Raw genomic sequence first — 21750 nt, 5'->3', positions numbered from 1 at the left:
CTGCGTCACTGTGCAGCCTCAGATTCAGATGTGATTGGAAAATTAGTTAGATTAATCAAGAAATTACATTTCACAGAATAGCTTTTTGTTAATCAAAAATCTAAAAAGTTTAAGCAACTTACAGAAAACTTTACTTCAACTGTTTGATTCTTCATTTCATATGTAAAATAATTTTGTTTTACAAAATGAAAAAGATCCTTCAGATAAAGTGATACCGTCTGATTTTATCTTATATTTCAGCTTTTGTTTCTGTATTTTTCATTTGTAAACAATAAATAATGAAAAGTTTTTGCTGATTTTTCATAACTATTTCCGTTTATGAGTTTTTCTTCCCTTTGTTAAACTTTCAGATCTGCACATTAATGTAACATTGGAAGAAACGTGATTTAAGTTGTTGGGTTTTTTTTTTTTTTGGTGCCAGTCAGGCTGATCTGAGTATTTCACAAACTGCTGGGATTTTCACACACAACCATCAGAGAATGGTTTGAAAAAGAGAAAGTATCCAGTGAGCAGCAAATGCCTTGTTGGTGCCAGAGGTCAGAGGAGAATGGGCCGACTGGTTGGAGCTGATAGAACGACATCAGTAACTCAAATCGTTACAGCCGAGGTCTGCAGAAGATCATCTCTGAACACGGTGAGCCTGGAGGGGCTACAGCAGCAGAAGACCAGACCAGGTGAAACTCCTGGCAGCTAAGAACAGGAAACTGAGGCTACGATCCACACAGACTCACCAAAACTGGACAGTAGAAGATGGAAAAACATCTCCTGGTCTGATGAGTCTGGATTTCTGCTGCGACATTCGGATGGTCGGGACAGAATTTGGCATCAACACTTTGAGTTATTTTCACTGAGTAATAAAATACATTCAAATTTGCTGTAATCAAAAACTCAGGTGGCTGTGTACATTTATAATTACTCAGAAACTCAATGTGTGCACCAGGCGTGAGAAAACCGTTGCTTTCGTCTGATGCACATTCAGAACCATAAGCTCCATAGTATGCATTGAAAAAAACTCAATGGGGTTTTTTTTATTGCAAAGTCAAATCCTTACGAGAAATGATTGCTAAAGAAGTGAAAAGTTACACCCTGAGATGAGCACAGACTGTTCATTGGCATGAAAAAACCAAGCAGAAGTTTCGTTATGAAGCAACAACCAGAACTTAAATGCCGTTTCAGTTTCCACTTTACTTAAAGTCACAACAGACAGAAGAACCTGCAGAACGTGAGAAAGGTAAGAAATTATTCACCTTTTTATCCATTTTTAATGCAAAGAAAAACTGATTTAGCTGAAATAGAAGAATTGCTGGATTCTAATTTTAATAGAAATCCACCATAATGTGCACAAAATGAACCTTTTGAGAACCAAATTTAACTTTTTTTAATATTTATACATTTTAAATGTGCTAAATTAAGATTTATTATACAGAAAGAGACAAAAATTGTCAGTTCAGTTTATTTTTATTGCGCCAAGTCACAATTCAAAGGAATTTACAAATCAAAAAATTACATTTTCTATGTTAACGAGAACATTTAGCTGCTTAGTTTTCCCAGTCGAACCTCATGAAATGAATGAACTTTTAAATTAGTTAAAAGTTGAAATAAGTGTACAGAGTGGATATTAAAGCGTTGAGTTTGTCCTCCAGCAGAGATGAATCAGGAAAAACTTTAATAAGCTGATTATTAAAGGTTTCATGTGTTAATTTAACAGGGAGCCAATGAGGAGAAGCTAAAATAAGATAAATATTTGTTTACTTATTTGGCTTTTCTTTCTTGGATTCACACCGTTAAAAACACATTCATTACAAAAACAGTTACACACTTAACATAATATTTAAAAAATAGCATATTTACTCATGAATGTACATTTATAACACTTTATATAATGAAATAATTATACTGAGCTTCCAATGGGACGTGGAGAAAATATTTTCTTTTGGGTTTCCTCGCAATAAGCAAATACTGTTTTATATACAGTCACAAAGGTCAGTTTAAAGTTTCACATGTTTCCACATTTAAAGAGCCTCAAGTGAAAACATTTTTATATGTTATTAACTCTGTAGTGGAGAAAATTGATTGAAAATCGATTAACTGCATGTTTATGTTTTTGTAAAAGGCCCAATTCTGCCTTAGAGGAAGCCAAGAAGAAAACCCACGAATATATTGCAGAAAATGATTTAATCCCAGTTCTGTTTTTTTTTTTTTTTTTTTGCAGAATGGAATCAAAAACAATTCAGATGATATGTGTGGCTCTCGGCGCCATCGGGCTTTTGGGGGTCATCATCTGCTGCGCCCTGCCTGAGTGGGTTGTGATCCATCGTGGTGATACGGTAACCATATGATCAAAAGACATTTGATGGTTGAAATTAGCATGATAGTTATGATTAGTTAGCTTTAAATGCTTTTATTAATTTCTAACCTTCCTTTCATCTCCAAGATCCTAGAAAAAACAGTTGCCTCTCAACTCCATCTCCATTTAACCAGAAACAGTCTGAATGAACAGATCCAGTCCAGTTTTCACCCTGATTAAAACACAGAACCTGCTCTCTAAAGAATCACTAACTCTCTCCTCACGGCGTCATATTCAGGTTTACTTTCTCTTCCTTGATCTCAGTGGAGCTTTCAATACACACACACACACACACACACACACACACACACACACACACACACACACACACACACACACACACATACGCGCGCACGCACACAGTTCTGCTCTACAGACTTTCTTCCATCAGCATTGTGCACACACACACACACGCACGCACACACACACACATACAGACACACTCCTCGCTTGGTTTCAATCATATCTCTCTGGCTGAACTCAGTTCATCCAACTTAAATCCCATATTTCCTCCGTGGTCTCTGCGGTGCCCCAGGGCTCTGTATTGGGGCCCCTTCTTATCTTCCGTTAATTTAACATCCACTTCCTCTTTTTTGCCGATGACACGCTGCTCTTTTTATCCTCTGAACCAGATTCTTCCCTCCCGGCCTCTGCCCTCCGCCACTTCCTGTTAAGATGAAATAAAATCCTGGTTTGCATCAAACTTCCTCAAATTAAGCAGTGATAAAACCGAGTTTTTACTCATTGGCACTAAATCTAGAGTCAACAACTTTTCCCTCACAACTGACAGTTCTCTGGTCTCTCCAACTCCTCAGGTTAAAAGTCTGGCTGTCATTCTTGACAGTACTCTCTCTTTCCAACTGCAATCCTCTCCTGGTTGCTCTGCCTCATTCATATATCCGTAAACTTCAGCTGGTTCAAAACTCTGCTGCTTGCATCATTATGAAAACGGCCGCATTTCACCACATCACTCCAATTTTACAACAACTTCACTGGCTTCCTGTTGCATTCAGACTTCAATCTAAAATCCTGTTGGTTACATTCAAGGCAGTTCACAACCTTACCCCTCCTTATCTGTCTGAGCTCCTGCATGTCACCAGCCGTTCCTTCGTTCTTCCTCCTCCCTCCACCTCAGGGAGTCTCAGCACCCTGGGAAAGAGCCTTCTCTTACTCTGCTCCCCAACATCAACTGGGCTTTAATAAACTGTTTAATGATTCAGTGACATTCATTTGTATAAACTTCTCAAAAAATAAACACGAATCCAGCATCAGTAAATAGACAATTAGATGTTTTCTGTCTGATTTAGCTTCATGAAACATGTTTAATAAAGTGTAACTAAATATCTGTTTGTCTTTGGGTGGATAGGAAATTCATGCAGGTCTGTGGAAGGTGTGTGTGAAGCCGAGCACTGGACCACAGGTGTGTGCAACGTATGAAAGCGTCTCACCGCCTCACGCCTCCCGGGCCATGACCGTCATCAGCTGCATGCTGGGTGTTCTCAGCCTCCTCCTCCTGATCTTTGGGTCCGACTTCACCACATATGTTCAGAACCAAGACGCCAAACCCAAAATGATAAAGGCAGCTGGAGGGTTCCTGCTGTCGGCCGGGATGCTGGTGATCATCACGGCTATCAAGGAGATAAATGCAGGAGTGGGAGCGACAGCGGGAGCGAGCATCTACATCGGCATTATAGCTGGTTTGATGTTGATGGTGACTGGAGGTCTGCTCAGCTATTTAGTCAGATCCAGCAGCTCTGGAGGAATCGCCAATTGCTGCTGCAACAAAGCTTAAGCTAAAAAAAAACGAAATGTAGAGTTTTTATGTAAGGGACTGGTGTCCAACAGACGGGAAGACAAGGAGATGCTTTGGTAAAAACTGGGACGATGACATGAAATTAACATTTACTGTTGGAAGCCATGTATTCTGTAACACATCCTTTACTTTTCTTTTGGCAAAATTCCCAGTATTTTCTTAAAATCTCTGTTAAAATTAAACTTTATAAAGATTATGAGCAGAAAAATAATTTAAAAAAACATAAATGTCTGAATGCAGGAATTTTTGATTTCAATGATATTTTGATGCATTTTTTAAATTTGCTTATTAAATCAATTTTATGTTTTTTCATTCTTTCTTGATTCCAGTTTAAAAACCAGTCAACATAATTACCATCCAGATTTGCTTCAGTTTCATGATGTTTCTCAGATTTCTGCTTTATTTTCTATTGATAAAACATTTACTGTAACTATTTGTGTTTTTGCACAAACTATAAAACTCATTATTTTGATTTTACAAAGATATCACATTTTATCTTTGGTCAGATAAAAATGTGATTGGAAAATAAATTAGATCAAAAAATGAAAAAGTTTTTTTTCTACAAACATAAAAAATGTAAGCAACATTCAGAAAACTTCAGATGTTTGATTCTTCATCTTTGACTCACATGAAAAATATTGATTTACAAAATGATGCCCATGCTTCAAATAAACTGCTAAACTCTGACTTCTTTTATCTTTGAGTTTTTCTTCTGTATTTTTCATTTGTAAACAAAAGAAAAGGTTTTGCTGATTTTTCATAACTACTTTTGTTTATGAGTTTTTCTTCCTTTTGTTAAACTTTAACATCTCAGTTTAAATAAAAAAGATCCTAAAATCTTCACAAACTGTTTATTCATATCCAGCATTTTGGTTTCACCAGATTTTAGACAAAATCAAAACTTTGCACTTAAAGTTCACCAAACATGAAGCTTTTCTGGATGATCTGAGGATTTATTGGACGGATGTTGGGTCGTGGTTTTAGTGACGCAGCTGAAGGAGAAAATGTAAATAATTTATGTTTATGAAGGGAACGTGCGATGATGCTAACTACATTTCCTTTACAAATGTGCGTTTTTTTAAAAAAAATAAATAAATTTCTTTCCTTTATAATCTGCATTGAATTTATCCTAAATGTTGAAGAAGAATTTTATTTAAATAAAAGTCAAAGAAGTTCTTTAATTTACAGGGTTAGTTTTGTATTATAGAAAAGACATACGAAACATCAGGTTGTTAACCAGTCATTAACAGCGATAAAACCAAGGAAATGCCAAGTTATCCGGTCATGAATCTTATCAACCTTCATATTTTTGATCTGAAGTCTGTGTTGTAGTTCCTAGCTGCGCCACTAGGTGGCGCGGTCGTTTGTGGGTAGTATTTTGTTCTAGAAGCCGTGCAGGTTAGCGGTCGATGTGTTAGCAGGCGGATTTGTGATTTCGTTAAAGTTAAACACTCCATGTGAGTGGTAGGTTGCAGTCTACTTATGTTTGTGTCTTTATTATTAAAAAAAAAAAACTATAAAGTCTCTCATCAAAGGTCATTATTTATCCTAATTTTACCTGCAGGAAAAATAATATTGTATTGGTCTTGCTTTTTATAGTTGTTTGATTATTTAGTCATAAATATATATGATTATTAACAGTTTCTGATCAATATAAACTAGAATAACCCATTACCGTATAAATCTTCCTCTGAATTTCCCCTGCAGAACAGCGACCCCTGCTGACTCATTTTTGTATTATTATTTATTTTATTCCAAAAATACATCAAAAAACAGCTGCAACAGAATGTTGCAGCTGTTTTTTGATGTCTGTCCTCAGACATCCTCAGACTGCTGAGAGACTGAGGATGTCTGTCCTCAGACATCCTCAGACTGCTGAGAGACTGAGGATGTCTGTCCTCAGTCTCTCAGCAGTCTGAGGATGTCTGTCCTCAGTCTCTCAGCAGTCTGAGGATGTCTGTCCTCAGACATCCTCAGACTGCTGAGAGACTGAGGATGTCTGTCCTCAGTCTCTCAGCAGTCTGTCCTGCTGAGAGACTGAGGATGTCTGTCCTCAGTCTCTCAGCAGTCTGTCCTGCTGAGAGACTGAGGATGTCTGTCCTCAGTCTCTCAGCAGTCTGTCCTGCTGAGAGACTGAGGGCTATCAGCAGGAGATTGTTGTCAGAATGGGAAACTGTAGGGAAACTGTAGGGAACTGCCAATAACTAATGCTGCCTTTGTGTCCTGATGCAACAGAATGTTGCAGCTGTTTTTTGATGTGTTTTTGGAATAAAATAAAAATAATCTCCTTTATTTTGACAAAAATGAAACAAACTTTTCCTCTTTACTTTATTTCTAATAACTTGGCATTAATATAAAGAATAGAAATGGACATTAATTCACACTAAAACGATTTAATTTGATGAACTGTATGAAAATGATAAATTGAAAATTTTCTCCACTAATAATGTAACTGATTACCAAATAACAGCAGGACTGGATTATTAACACTCTACAGCTTTAAACTGTGATTTCTGTCCCATTCATGTCGGATCTATTAGCGACATAATTGGCTTTTTTACTGTGATTCATTAAAACAACAAAAATTAAATGAGTTTTATAGTTTGAGCTTCAAATGTATTGTGACAGAAAAACTGTGTAAAGAAAGACAATTATTATGTTAAATAAATAATACCAGTTGAGTTGAATCATTAACACATTATAAATGAATTATACTTCATTATTTTAGTCGTAAACAAGCTGAGATTAAATGTCTTTTGTTCTTTAGGATCTTCGTCTTTATTCTGTTTTGTTTTCTTCACCTTTTGCCTCTTTAGAGTTTTATCGGTGTGTTAAGGGAAGATGTACACTAATAAATAAAAATAATAAATGAAGCAACATGCACATAAAGTCATCTCTGGTTCCGTGTCAGTTCATGCTGGCTGCCACCAGGTGGCACTGTTGCGGCGACAGCACAAAACTTCCTTGTAAGCAGAAAAAGAGAGATTCACGGAGATCTTTTGATGCAGTTGCCTGACATAAATTCAGTTAAAAATACTTAATTGATCCCAAAAGGAAATTAAATGTTGTGATTCAATAATTCAGATTCTTCAAAGAGTTATTGTAGAGAGTGATGGCTGAAGGCAGGAAAGACCTCCTGCAGCAGTCTGTATTACAGCTAATCTGAAGAAGCCTCTGACTGAAGACACTGTTTTCCTGAGAGTCGCATGAAGAGGACAGGCAAGGTTGTCCATAACTTTATTTGTTTTTACAAAGAATCAGTCTTTTTTTTCATCATATCTAGAAGTTCAACAAGAAGCTGGATGAGAATTTTGTTTCATTATTTCATCCATTTTGTTTCTGTCATTTCTTTCATGATTTCTGTTCATAAATCTGCCAATCAGATATGTTTGTGATTTTGCTTTAATAAAACATTTACTGAGTTGTTTAATTTCTTATTTAGTACACTGACTACTAGAAATTATTAAAGCTTTGTCAGATCCTGATGTGTTTGAAAAGAGAATAAAACATGTAAAACCACAGAAGACAAGCTTATTTTTAAAGAATTAAATTCTAAAAATCTGAATAGTGTGGATGTATTTAATTTTTAATAATAAATGCTGCTATGGACCAGGTGTGGACAACATAAAACCTTTCCACCAGACATTTGCTAAAGGTGTCAAAAGTTACATCCTGTGACTTTTAGCCTAAATAACCACAAAACTGTTCATTTGCTGGAAACATGAAACCACAGATGATGAGCCAATGCCCAGACAGGTTTGAACATCCATTGTGAAGCTATGACCACATGCACAGAACCACGTAAAGTACCATTTCACAGAGTTTCCACTATCACTGCATGAAAAGGTTGATTTCTGGCAGCTACTGACACGTAGTGCTGCCTGGCGCTTTGAGACTGAGGGCTATCAGCAGGAGATTGTTGTCAGAATGGGAAACTGTAGGGAAACTGTAGGGAACTGCCAATAACTAATGCTGCCTTTGTGTCCTGATGCAAATCGAGGAACTGATTTCCGCATGCAAAACAGTTTCCCGATTTGCATTCTGGAACTGATGCAAATCAATCCCCTGACTATGGAAAATGATTTGCATCAGGGTCCAGGAACCACTGGACTTATTGATTACATCTCCATGATCTTATGGGGTTGTTGATACATGTTGGTGTAAAAGTTGGAACCAAAGTTGTATATTTATTTTCTTTTGATTTATAAAAATCAAAGATTGGCATTCTTTGTTATCTTTTCCAGTTAAATATATGACTATACACAGGGGCGGCGCCAGGAATCTTGTGTCCCCTGACAAAAAATGTCATTGCTGTTACAATGTTTCGAGTCTATTTGACCACATCACAACCACAGTTGTGATGCTTAAAAAGCATCACAACTTTAAAGGTTTGCATCTGCCTTGCTTTCTTTGGTTCAATGCTGATACTAGCACAATATTTACTGTTCATGAATTTTAAATCCAACAGTCCACATCCAGTATGTAAATAGGTTGCTTAACCCTTATGTGTGTGAGGACTGAGGCAAACGTAGAGGACTATGGAAAATGATACAAGTTTTACATGTGTGGGGACGGTTGGACCCCATTTCGACATACAAGGGTTACATTTTTTCTATTAGGGTGCGTTCACACTGCAGCCTGAAGTGACTCAATTCCGATTTTTTTGGCAATTCCAATTTTTTTGCCAGGGCCGTTCACACTGCCAGAGACTGCGACCTGTATGAGTTCTGCAGTGTGAACGGGCAAACGACCTGAAAGTGTCCCGCATGTGCAGTAGAGGGCGCAATAGCGTCATCGTTCTCAGCGTTCTGCCAACCGCCGTAAAAGAAGAAGAAGAGCTCAGTGTTTGCGGAAGTAAACATGGAGGCTAACGGTGGAGCAAAACTTACATTTTTGAAGTTGTTATTCGGCCGGAGCAGCAGATTAACAACTTAATCATCATATAGTCCGTCAATGTTGTTGTTTTTCTTCGCACTTGCGCGTATCAGGACACAGAATAGTGAGATTTGTTGAGAAACAGTGACGTTCAGTTCGGATGAATGCGACCTGGACGTTAGGTCGCATTTGAATCGGATACTATCGGATATAATTTTATAACTTTTCTTAGCAGCATAGTAACTGCCACAGTCGTTCGTGTTTTCTACTGACTGCTGCTAACAGCGTCACTGAAGCCTCCATGCAGGAACGAACCATTTAACGCAGATAGGGGAGTTCAGGGCAAATATGGATGTGTGTTTTATGGTCTGGGAGTGGGAACATTAATTTTTTTACTGCTAAAAACATCCATCCATCCATCCATCCATTTTCCTGCACCCTTGTCCCTTAGGGTTGCTGGTGCCTATCTCCAGCTAGCGTGCCGGGCGAGAGGCGGGGTCACCCTGGACAGGTCGCCAGTCTGTCACAGGGCAACACAGAGACACACAGGACAAACAACCATGCACATACACACACACACTCACTCACTCACACCTAGGGGCAATTTGGAGAGGCCAATTAACCTAACAGTCATGTTTTTGGACTGTGGGAGGAAACCGGAGTACCCAGAGAAAACCCACGCATGCACAGGGAGAACATGCAACTCCATGCAGAAAGACCGGGGCTGGGAATCGAACCCAGAACCTTCTTGCTGCAAGGCAACTGCTCTACTGTGCAGCCCCTGCTAAAAACAATCTTTGAAAATACAGTATGATTCATTTTGTTATTGGCAGGGCCCCAATTTTTTTTTAATTTTATTTCTATGAACATAAAATAAATAATTCAATTGTGGAGGGCCCCCTCCTGGTCCGGTCCCCTAGAATTGTCATCATTGTCAAAAGTTACATCGTGTGCCTCTTTGTTTAGATCATAGACATCAGTACATAGACGCCTCATGGAGCGCTGAGTCGTACGTAAAAGCGTCCGCCATCTTTTATGTGGCAGCAGAACGATCGGAGCTCCTTAAGTCCTGGGCTGTGTGAACCTGTTTCAACCGTTTTACAAAACAAGCTGCATTACCTTCCCCAGGTAAGGATGAAAGATCAGAATTACTTGACTTGCAGCCAGAAATTCGCTTATAAACAACCGAAAAATATTTCCTATGTAGATCATTTGGCCCGAAATAACCGCTAATTGTTAGCATAGCAGCTAACGTTTTCATACTGTTTTCTAATGGGAGAGTTGATGAGAAACCGCTGTTAGAGGAGAAGTTAATTAAAAACCAGAGGATTTAGTGAGTAAAGATCAGTCAGGATCAGAGCTGGAGCTGCTGGTCTTCAGTCTCTGTTTCCAGCTCAGCTTCACCATGTTGGTATTTAGCTATAAAGATGCTACGAGTCAGAGCCCAACATGCTGAAAATGTCTTTTTCTGAATGTGAAAGAAACATATACGAAATGTATATCGTATGTATTTTCTATTACACTTTTGGATAATTTCTCTTTTATTCTTGGCTTTAGCTTGTGAACCAGGACGTCATTGAGTTCTCCCAGTGTGACCAGCAGACTGAAGCCTCTGACCAGTATTCCCAGCATAATAAATACATTTTTTACTCTTTCACTTTTTGTGTATTTTTAAATATCTCAATCTTAAGTATTAGTGTATTAATGTAGCTTATGTAATGAAATAAGAATAATTTACTCTGTTAGAATTATTTTTTGCTCTTAATAGCAGAGTTGACATACTGTAATAAATATTTATTCTCTGGAAAAGAAAAAATATGTAGTTTAATGTTTGACAATGACTGATTTATAAATAAAAAGTCATTTCTCAACAATGTATAAAAAATAAATACAGGAAAAATTTTTGTCTTGAAATGTTAAAATGTACATTAAATTATGGAATTATGTAAATACGTTCTTTAATAAAACACTGTAAAAATGTGTCTGTTCATCAATGTCAATATAAAAATTATCAGTCATTTCTATCAAATAAAACTTTGTGCTCTTTATTCAGAAATGCCCCAAAACAATTAAATAATAATCACATCAAAAGTTAGAAACTCGGTCTTTAGTCATTTCTTTGATTCCCAAATATATTAATGTGTGTGAGAAAATGTGTCAATGGCAGGTATTAACTTAAAATAATTTGTAGAACGGCACTTTATAAAGTTTGGTCCATTCACGATATGTGCTTACTGGCAAATATTCCACATTCAATATGGCGGACGCGGTTACATATCGCAGCAACGGGCCGACCCGCTCCATGAGGCGTTTACGTGTTCATGTCTGTGGTTTAGATGACCACAAGTTTTTCATTTCCCGGAAGCATAAAACCACAGATGATATGCAAAAATCAAACAAAACTTCTTTGGTGAAGCAACAACATCTACAGAACCATTTCAGTTTCCACTTGGCTTAAAGTCACAACAAACAGAAGAACCTGCAGAACGTCAGAAAGGTAAGAGGTTTTTTATTTCTATTTTTAAAGTTAAGAAAAACAGATTAAGCTGAAAAATAAGTATTGTTGGAGTCTATAAGAAATCGATCACTATGTGCACAAAATGAATATTTTGAGACCAAAATTTAGCTTTTTTTTTGCCATTTATACATTTTTTATTATACGGATGTTGTGTAATGGTTTTTCAGCAGGCAGCAATTACATCAGGAGACAAAACTAATTATTTTCACTTCAGTTTAGTTATTCTGCACCAATTCACAATATATTATATCAAGACAATTTACAAAACAAAAACGAAGAAAAACGTAATTTTTCTAAAGTTAATTTTTAAAGGAAACCTTATATTACAGCATCTTAAATATTTTTATTGGACAGTGAAAGAATCATCATGTGGCTCATTGTAGAAACTTGATACAGAAATTTTTAAGTTGTTCTTGGCCAATGTAAAATGTAAGAACATATAAAATGTAAACATAAGTTTAGTTGTTTTTTTATTAATGTTTTACTAGGAGGAAAGGGGAAAATAAGAACAGGATCTCTAACTGCTAATGTCACAGTGAGCCACATAGTGCAGCTTCTCTGTGACAAAAAGGAAAAGAGACGAGAACAAAAGAGATACTGAGTGTACGGATGGAAAAAGGCTTACAATTCATACATTATATATATATATATATATATATATATATATATATATATATATATATATATATATACATTTTTTTCAGAAGTGAACAGGAGAAAATATGTACACACCAAATAAACAAATAAAATAAAAATAAGGGGGAAAAATCAAGGAAAAAATGTGAGAGGGGAAGCAGAGAGGTTGGCATCACTCAATCTGGGAGCAGAGACTGAAGAGAGTGAAAGAATGTCATGAAAGGCGCCATAGATTATAGAGTTTAGTGGAGATGCCTTTCACTGAATATCTAATCCTAATCCTGAATATCTAATCTCCAGTTTTAGAGGATTAGATTTTAGAAGGGACATGGTGTCATAGGGCCACTGACCGCTAGAGGGCGCTTTAGTTAATTTCCGATGAAGAAGAGATGCCGTCTTTCCAACAAGTAAGTAAATGCTAAAATATCCAATTAATTAGAGGTGAAGTATTTGTAGTCAACTGGGAGCCCAAATATGGAAACATGGGGAGGATTTGATACATTTTCTAAGACCATTATTCCACCAGTCTTCTCCAAAATTTAGACCCAGTTCAAGTTCCCAAGCTGCCTTAACTTTGGTAATGTGTGAGGAGTCAAAAGACAGGATTTCATTGTAAACCTTTACAGATATATGAGTTTTGAAGAGGATCAGCTCAGAAACATCTCCCACTACAGGTTTAGTGGTTTGGGAGGAAAACTGTGAAACAAACCTTTGGCACAGAGTCTAATTTAAAGGTATAGATGAGAAGAAGGGAGATTAAATTCTAATGAAAGGTCTGCAGCACTGCTAAAGATACCTTCTTTGTAAAAATCATTAAAACATGTCAGCCCTTTATTAGCCCCTGATGAAAAGGTTGGATGTGAGCGCGGCTGAAGTAGATTATTCTTCAATAAAAGGAGCTTTTATAAAGATTTAAATTTAAAGTGTCCTAAATGTTTAATGCAGATCAAACTACTAGATTATTTGTGAAGTCAGAAGGGGAAGTGAGAAGAGCATTTAGAGAGGATGAGGAACATGACTGCTCTAACTGAGATCCAGAGATCTAAACCAAATTACATTTTGTGGATGTGTTCTGCCCAATAACACAGTAGGAAGTTTGGAAGTGACTGAATCCACCACTGAATTTACATCTATGAAGTTTGGACTTGTAGATTCTGGGTTTGTTGTTGTTTTTTTATGTCGGCTGCTGAAGTTGAACATGTTGTGGTTTTCAGTGTGCAGGTGCTCCAGCGCCCTCTAGTGTCTGTCTGTGCACATCGCTGCCAGAGGCCCAATCCTGCATAGAGGATGGAATATATAGCAGAAAATGATTTAATACAGTTTTTCAATTTGTCTTTTTTACAGAATGGAATCAAAAACAGTTCAGATGATATTTGTGGCTCTCAGCGCCGTCGGGATGATTGGAGTCATCATCTGCTGCTCCCTGCCTGAGTGGATTGTGGGACATGTTAGTGATATGGTAATAACATGACCAAAAGGCATTTATGGTTCAAATTAGCATGATAGTTATGATTAGTTAACTTTTATGTTTTTTATCAGCCACTATTTTATGTGTTATTGTATAATTTAAGCAGAAAGTCTTTATAACAGCCGTTATAAAAATGCTGTCCATATGAAACATAATATTGACTTTGCAGTTTTACATCTCATCAGAAACTTACAGATTCCTGACATCATCTCTTCTTTTCTAAACTGTTTAAAGACTCAGTGATATTAATTTATATAAATTTCTGGTTTGGATGGGAGTTTAAAAATATTCTAAAAAAATAAACACAATTCTGACATTCAGTAAAAATAAATTAATTTGATTTTTCTGTTTGATTTAATGTCACACAGCATGTTTAATAAATTAATGTAAATATCTGTTTCTCTGTGTTTGGATGGATAGGAATATCATCAAGGTCTGTGGACGGCGTGTGTGACGTACAGAACTTTACCACAGGTGTGCGGAGCGATTCCTTACACCATGATACCCTCTGAAATGGAGGCCTGCAAGGCCTTAACCGTCATCAGCTGCCTCCTCTGTGGTCTCAGCCTCCTCCTCCTGATCTTTGGTTCCGACTTCACCCCATGTGTTCAGAACCAAGACACCAAACCCAAAATGATCCTAGCGGCCGGAGTGGGCCTGATACTGGCCGGCCTGCTGGTGATCATCCCGGTCAGCTTGATGACAAATATTATTAGAAATGTACCAAAGGGAATGACAGAGGGAATGACAGAGGGAATGACAGAGGGAATGATGGTGGGAATGATGGTGGGAATGATGGTGGGAGCGAGCATCTATATCGGCTTTATAGCTGGTTTGATGTTGATGCTGATTGGAGGTCTGCTCTGCTACTTCAGCAGATCCAGGGGCGAAGGAGGAACCGTCAGCTTCTTCAGCAACAGAGCTTAAGATAAAAAAATTAATTTAGAGGCTTGATGTAAGGAACTGGTGTCCACAGACGGGCAGACAAGGGATAAATTTAGGTAAAAACTGGGAAAACGACGTGAAATGATCATTTCCATACTTTTAACATTTGGTGCTGAAAGGCATGTTTAGGAATATTTTTATTTTGGCAAAATTCCCAAAATCTTTCTTAAGATCTCTGTTAAAATTTGACTTAAAGATCCTCAGAAAAATGATTTTGAAATGCAGGAAAATTACATTTCAACAATCTTTTGATGCATTTTTTTTTGCTTATTAAAAATGTTTTATGTTTGTTATTTTTTTTCATTCTTTCTTGATTCCAGTTTAAAAACCAGTCAACATAATTACCAACCAGATTTGCTTTAATTTCATGATGTTTCTCAGTTTTCTGATTTATTTTCCATTGATAAAACATTTATTGTAACTATTTCTGTTTTTGTACAATAATTGATTATTATCTTAGATCAGATTCAGATGTGATTGGAAAAATAAATAAGATTAATAAAAAAATGTAATTTTATATAATAGCAGTTTGTTTTACAACAATATAAAAAATTTAAGCTACATAAAGAAAACTTTATTTCAGCTGTTTGATTCTTCATCAATATTGTTTTACAAAATTCTGCAAACCCTTCAAAGTGCTACATTTCAGCTTTTGATTTTGTATTTTTCATTTGTAAACAAGAAATAAAGAAAAGGTTTTGCTGAATTTTCATAACTATTTCTGTTTATGAGTTTTTCTTCCCTTTGTTAAACTTTAAGATCTGAGTTTAAATAAAAAATATCCTAAAATCGTCACAAACTGTTTATTCATATGCAGCATTTTGGTCCTTTGGCTCAGAGGCCAACAGTTTAATCTGCTGACATCAAACCACAGCAGATTTATGAACGTTGGCGAGTTTTGAACTTCCTAATTCAGTTTCTAAGTGAAGCCAACGTTTCACATTCAAAGATCCGCCTGGTTTAAGATCAGATGTAACAGAAGAACCTCCTGATCCAACCACAACTTTTACAAAGGTAAACACTTTTTCTAAACTTATTTTTACCAAAACAAGAAATAAATTATTGGATTCCTTTTATCACAAATCAGTTAATGTGGATAAAATTACCTTTTTCTTTCATATTTTTATGCTTTTCTGGTTGATCTGAGGATTTATTAGATGGATGTTGGGTTGTGGTTTTAGTGACGCAACTGAAGGAGAAAATGTAAATGATTTATGTTTCCTAAGGAAATGTGCAACGATACCAACTGCATTTCCATTACAAATGTGTTTTTTTCTTTACTAAATTTCTTTCCTTCATAATCTGGACTAAATTCATCCTAAACCTTGAATAAGAAATTTTATTTAAATAAAAGCCAATGAGCATCAACAGTTATATAAAATGTTTTGTGTCTTTATTATTAATAAACTATAAAGTCTCTCATCAAAGGTAATTTATCCTAATTTTACCTGCAGGAAAATAGAATATTGTATTGGTCTTGCTTTTTACACTTGTTTTATTATTTAGCCATAAATATATATGATTGAAATGTGCTATACAAATAAAATTTGATTGATTGATTGATTGATATGATTATTATAGTCTCCGATCAATATAAACAAGAATAATCCATTACTGTATAAATCTTCCTCTGAATTTCATGTGTTTCTGGGATAAAATAAAAATAATCTCCTTTATTTTGACAAAAATGAAACAAACGTTTCCTCTTTACTTTATTTCTAATAACTTAGCATTAATATAAAGAATAGAAATGGACATTAATTCACACTAAAATGATTTAATTTGATGAACTGTATGAAAATGATAAATTGAATGTTTTCACCACCATAACCAATGTAACTGATCACCTTGTAACAGTAGGACTGTTAGGAGGTAAGAGAGACTTCAGCTGTTGCACTGAGACCTGTCATCTCCAGAGGTTCTCAGATGATACAGCTGTGGTTGGTTGACTCAGAGATGAGACTGGTGATTGGTGATGAGACTGAGTTCAGGCCTGCTGCAGACAACACTGCCGCATGGTGTGGGCTGAACCAGCTGCAGCTCAGTGTGACCAAGACCAAGGACCTGGTGGTGCATCAGAGGAGGAGGACCAGGACACCAGTGTTACCATCCGGGGTCAGTGTGGAGAACTATACAAGAATAAAACCCAAACTTCATTTTCAGAGTTTCTAACAAATTTTCTATGTGCTTTTTAAAAGAAAGCTCTTTATCTAAAATAAAACAAGAGATATTTATAATTACTGACAAAGTCTGTGCACCAAAATCAGTGGGAAGCAACAGAGATCTGATAGCTAGAGAGAAAAATATTGCTCTTGTCCACATTCAAAACCAGCTTCAGAGTATGCAGATGAGCTTGAGATTTTTTAATGCAAAAAGTTACATCCTGTTATTCTTAGCTTAGATGATCAAACTCTTCATTGGCATGAAACAAAACCGCCGATGTGCAAAAAACAAATCAGAACTTCCTCTGTGAAGCAACAACCACAAAAACAGAGTCAATTCAGAGTCGCCACTTTGCTTCTTAAAGTCAACAAACAGAAGAACCTGCAGAATGTGAGAGAGGTAAGCAATTTGCCTTTTTTATTTATTTTTAATGCAAAGGAGAAACTGATAGAGGAGAGGAGGAACTTTTCCTTTTCATGAGGAAAAAGAAAAGCTCCTCATAAGTCCTGATCAAAAATAAGTTTTTTTTGTCATAGGAATCATCAACACCTGTGCAGGTGGCCAGTGAGACATAAGACAGATATTAGGCTTAGTTATAAGTAATGATACTAACTGAAGACCTGAGAACTGAAAACAAAATGTCTGCTGATATCATTTACATGTCAAAATAAATCTGATAATCACGTCGTAATTTTTAAACATAGAAATAGAAAATAAAACGTAATCTACATCCATCTGGTGTCCGCTGGGGAATATTCTCTCTGTAAATGAGCGAGAAATTTTCTCTTAGTTGTACAGATCTGTTCTACTGAGTACATGTTGCAGCGCTTGGTATTTTTATTGAGGTCATGAATGTTCAGTTTCACTTTAGTTGTGCAGATGAAGGACAGTGAAAGACTCATAATGTGGCTTGTTGTGCAAGTTTGATACATAAAGATTGTAAGGGGGTTTTTTTGCAGCTAAATTTGAGTAAATGTAAATGTAAACCAAAGTTTATATGTAGTTGTTTTTTTATGTCGGCTGCTGAACGTTGAACATGTTGTGGTTTAGTGTGCAGGTGTTCTGGCGCCCTCTAGTGTCCATCTGTGCACATCGCTCCCAGAGGCCCAATCCTGCATTAGAAAATGCCAATGGTTGGATGATTGTTACCAAAGCTGGGGTGAAACCATCCATCCATCCATCCATCCATCCATCCATCCATCCATCCATTTTCTTTCACCCTTGTCCCTCAGAGGAGGTCGGGAGGGTTGCTGGTGCCTATCTCCAGCTAGCGTACCGGGCGAGAGGCGGGGTCACCCTGGACAGGTCGCCAGTCTGTCGCAGTGGAGTAAAACCAAATAATATGTATTAGAAAATGATTTAATCCCCGTTTTTTAATTTGTTCTTTTTGCAGAATGGAATCAAACACAGTTCAGATGGTTTGTGTGGCTCTCGGCGCCATCGGGCTGATTGGGGTCATCACCTGCTGCTCCCTCCCTGAATGGCTTGTCCTGAGAAGTTACAGCTATCCTGTTCTGGTAACCACATAATAAAAGGCATTTTATGGCTTACTTTTTTTATGGTTACTTTTATGGGGGTTTTTTTTTATCACCTACTATTTTATGTGTTATTGAAGAAGTTACGCAGTATATCTGCTTAAATTCTTTTAAAATGCTTTTCATATGAAACAAACTTTGCAGTTGAAATTGGGCCTCTGTCTCTTTAAGAAGCTTCTGCTCCATCTTCAGCATGTCATTGCATCATTGCTTCTCATTATGCAGTTTGCAACCATTTTGGGAGTTTTTGAGCTATAGTCTCGATAAGCATTTGCTTTGCAGTTCTTCGCAGTTTTTGTAACCATTTCTGGGGCGATAAAGTGAGGTTTACCTCTATTTTAACATAATATTGTTAATTAACCTCATCAGAAACTTACAGATCCTGACATCATCAACTGGGCTTTCCTAAACTGTTTAAAGACTCAATTATATTAAATTTAATAAACTTCTAGCTTGGATGAGAGCTCTAAAAAAATTCAGCAAAAATAAACTTGCACAATTCTGCCTAGGGCTGAAACGATTCCTTCAGTGATTCAAGAACCTCAATTATTAAAATTCCTCGAGGAAATGTATCTGCTTCGAAGCTTCATTAAATTATGTTTTATTAGTTAGCGCACCGTGTTCCAATTGGGTCATTATTTGCGTTGCGCGGAGCTCTCACTTCCACCTGAGTTGTTGACGAAAGCTGAGTGTTAGCAGCATAATGTCCAATTTTCAAGTTCTGCCTGGGAGGATTTTATTTATTCATGATAATGTTAAAGTTTTTGTCGTTTTTCGGGGACCAATAAGCTCCTTAAAATGACATGAGCGATGCCTGGAGTACGGCAGCCTTTCTCCTCTGAGAGCTGCTGGTTCAGAGCAAACGGCAGGATTATTTATACAGGTGAGCGGATAGACTGAACGCTGCGGCGGCTTTAGATGCGTAGCTTTACGGACGAACTGGAAAATAAATTCATATCATCCAGGTCACAACAAATGGAAGGCAAAGGGCATCGTGGCGTTACACGGCTGGTGGATGTTTCTGTGTGTGACGAACGAAGGAGTCAATTCCAGTCACTAACATGAACTCAAAGCTATAAATGTCTGGGCAAAGTGAGAGTTCATCTATTACACTGACTGAAGATGAACCAAAAGCTGGAGCTTAGACATTTCAGATTTTTGTATAACTTTTCTTCAGGTTAACTTAGAAAGTGCGGTGTTATTGTTACAAGTTAATTTTCTAAACTACAAAAACGTTTTGTTAGGGAAGCTCAAATGTAAAAAATTGGATTTATGTTGATATCCGATAGTAACTCTGCTGCTGTTAGATTTACTAATGTTTTATTTTATCTTTTTTTTTATCCGATTACTCGATCAATCGTAACAATAATCGATAGATTACTCAATTACTGAAATATTCATTTACAACGGCCCCAATTCTGACATTCTGTAAATAGACAATTATATGTTTCTATCTGATTTAAAGTCATCCGTTGCATGGAACACATTTAATAAAGTGAATGTAAATATCGTTTCTGTGACTGTGGCTGGATAGGAGCAGCACTACGGTCTGTGGATGGAGTGTGGGCCGGAGGAGTGCACACAGTTCGGCTTCGTACTGGCGGCCAAACCCTCTGGACTTCAGGCCGCCCGCGCCATGACCGTCAGCAGCTGCATCCTCTGTGGTCTCAGCCTCTGCTTCCTGATCTATGGTGCCGACTTCACCACATGTGTTCAGAACAAAAACTCCAAGACCAAAAGGATCCAGGTGGCCGGAGTGGACCTGCTGCTGGCCGGCCTGCTGGTGATCATCCCGGTCAGCTTGTGGGCGCATAATATTTTGAGAAACAAACAATGTCACTCGAGAGACATTGGAACTAGCATCTATATCGGCTGGGCAGCTGGTGTGCTGATGATCCTGACTCAAGGTCTGCTCCTCAGCTTTGGCAGACCCAGATCCAGAGGCTCTGCTGGCGGTTCCTCCTCCAGTTCTGCTCCAGTTCTGGAGCAGTTCCTCCTCCAGAACTGCTGGTTCTGGAGGAGGAACCACCACTTCCGTTGCTCTAGTGACCAGCTGCCACACTCAGAGCGTTTAAGGTCCAAGCAGCGTCATGTAGAGGTTTTATAGAAGGGTCTGGTGTCCAATAGATGGGTGGACAAGGGATAAATTCAGGTAAAAACTGGAAAGACGACGTCAAATTATCATTTCCATATTTCTGACATTTGGTGCTGGAAGGCATGTAAACTGTAACACATATGATTTTTATTTTTATTTTGTCAGGATTTCCAGTATCTTTCTTAAAATGTCTGTTAAAATTTGACTTCACAAAGATCCTTAGCAGGAAAATAATTTTAAAATGCATTAATGTCTGTATGCAGGAAAATTACATTTCAGTGACTTTTTGATGCATTCTTGTTTGATTATCAATACTTCCTTATTTCCAGTTTAATAAACAGTCAACATAATTACTATCCAGATTTGCTTCAGCGAACAATTTCATCAAAAACATTCACTGTAACTTTTTCTGTTTTTGTACAATAATCACAACAGATCATTATCTTTGATCAGATACAGATGTGATTGGAAAAATAAATAAGATGAATCAAAAATGTAAGCAACTTGCAGAAAACTTTACTTCAACTGTTTGATTCTTCATCTCATATACAAAAGAATATTGTTTTACAAACGGATGCAAACCCTTCAAATAAAGTTTTACCGTCTGACTTTATTTTATCTCATATTTCAGCTTTTGCTTCTGTATTTTTCTTTTGTAAACAAGAAATAGAGAGAAACGTTTTTGCTGATTTTTCATAACTACTGCATTTCCTTTACAAATGTGCGGTTTTTTAAACTAATTTTCTTGCCTTCACAATGTGCACTGCATTTATCCTAGACGGTGAAGAATAATTTTACTTTGTTGTACTTGTTTTTCTATTTAATGAATGTGATATTTACCAATGAGCTGAATAAAATGAATCGTTTCTTTGTTCATATATTTATTAAAAACTACAATGTCACTCATCAAAGGTAATTCTTTGCCCTTTTCGATTGTTTTTTAGCTGGATAAAGTGATGTAAGTCATTCCAGAATATTTTACTGTATGCACATTGAAAATTAAATAGTTTCTAAATTAAATGGCATTCCATTTCTTGGTGGCCATCAGTATTAAAATCTCCTCCACATATAATTTTACCTGCAGGAAAAAAGAATATTGTATTGGTCTTGCTTTTTACAGTTGTTTGATTATTTAGCCATAAATATATATTATTGTAAATAATCTCTGATCTTTATAAACTAGAATAATCCATTACTGTGTAAATCTTCCCCTGCAGAACAGCGACCCCTGCTGACTCCTTTATGTACATATTCACTCTGCCAGAATGTTGCAGCTGTTTTTTCATGTGTTTCTGGGATAAAATTAAAATAATCTCCTTTATTTTGACAAAAATGAAACATAACTTTCCTCTTTA

The 21750-nt window shown here is 36.8% G+C and overlaps 2 protein-coding genes across 5 annotated transcripts; both read left to right on the top strand.

The window, feature by feature from the left end:
• The first annotated feature begins 441 nt into the window (after window positions 1-441).
• On the top strand, window positions 442-14977 carry LOC103468956 (claudin-4-like). 4 transcript variants are annotated; one of them, XM_008416372.2, is made up of 3 exons: window positions 442-1231; window positions 13534-13648; window positions 14078-14977. In XM_008416372.2, the coding sequence occupies exons 2-3, from the start codon at window positions 13535-13537 to the stop codon at window positions 14582-14584; spliced, it is 621 nt and encodes a 206-aa protein (XP_008414594.2). In that variant the 5' UTR covers window positions 442-1231; window position 13534; the 3' UTR covers window positions 14585-14977. The 4 variants fall into 4 exon arrangements, with proteins under 4 accessions (XP_008414594.2, XP_008414595.1, XP_008414593.2 ...); XM_008416373.2 differs by lacking the exons at window positions 13534-13648; window positions 14078-14977 and adding exons at window positions 2213-2327; window positions 3714-4847 and having other exon boundaries at window positions 1074-1231; XM_008416371.2 differs by lacking the exon at window positions 442-1231 and adding an exon at window positions 11409-11532.
• A 2221-nt stretch (window positions 14978-17198) lies between these two features.
• LOC103468955 (claudin-4-like) lies at window positions 17199-20407 on the top strand. Its single transcript, XM_081610461.1, has 3 exons — window positions 17199-18070; window positions 18159-18282; window positions 19835-20407. Exons 1-3 carry the CDS (start codon window positions 17802-17804, stop codon window positions 20405-20407), a joined length of 966 nt encoding a protein of 321 aa, XP_081466587.1. The 5' UTR covers window positions 17199-17801.
• The last annotated feature ends 1343 nt before the right edge of the window (window positions 20408-21750 follow it).

This window comes from Poecilia reticulata, chromosome 8 (assembly GCF_904066995.2).
Source record: "Poecilia reticulata chromosome 8, P_reticulata-male-v2, whole genome shotgun sequence".
NCBI lineage: Eukaryota > Metazoa > Chordata > Actinopteri > Cyprinodontiformes > Poeciliidae > Poecilia > Poecilia reticulata.
Note: the sequence above shows the minus strand (reverse complement) of the source record. Positions and strands in the feature narration are given on the sequence as shown.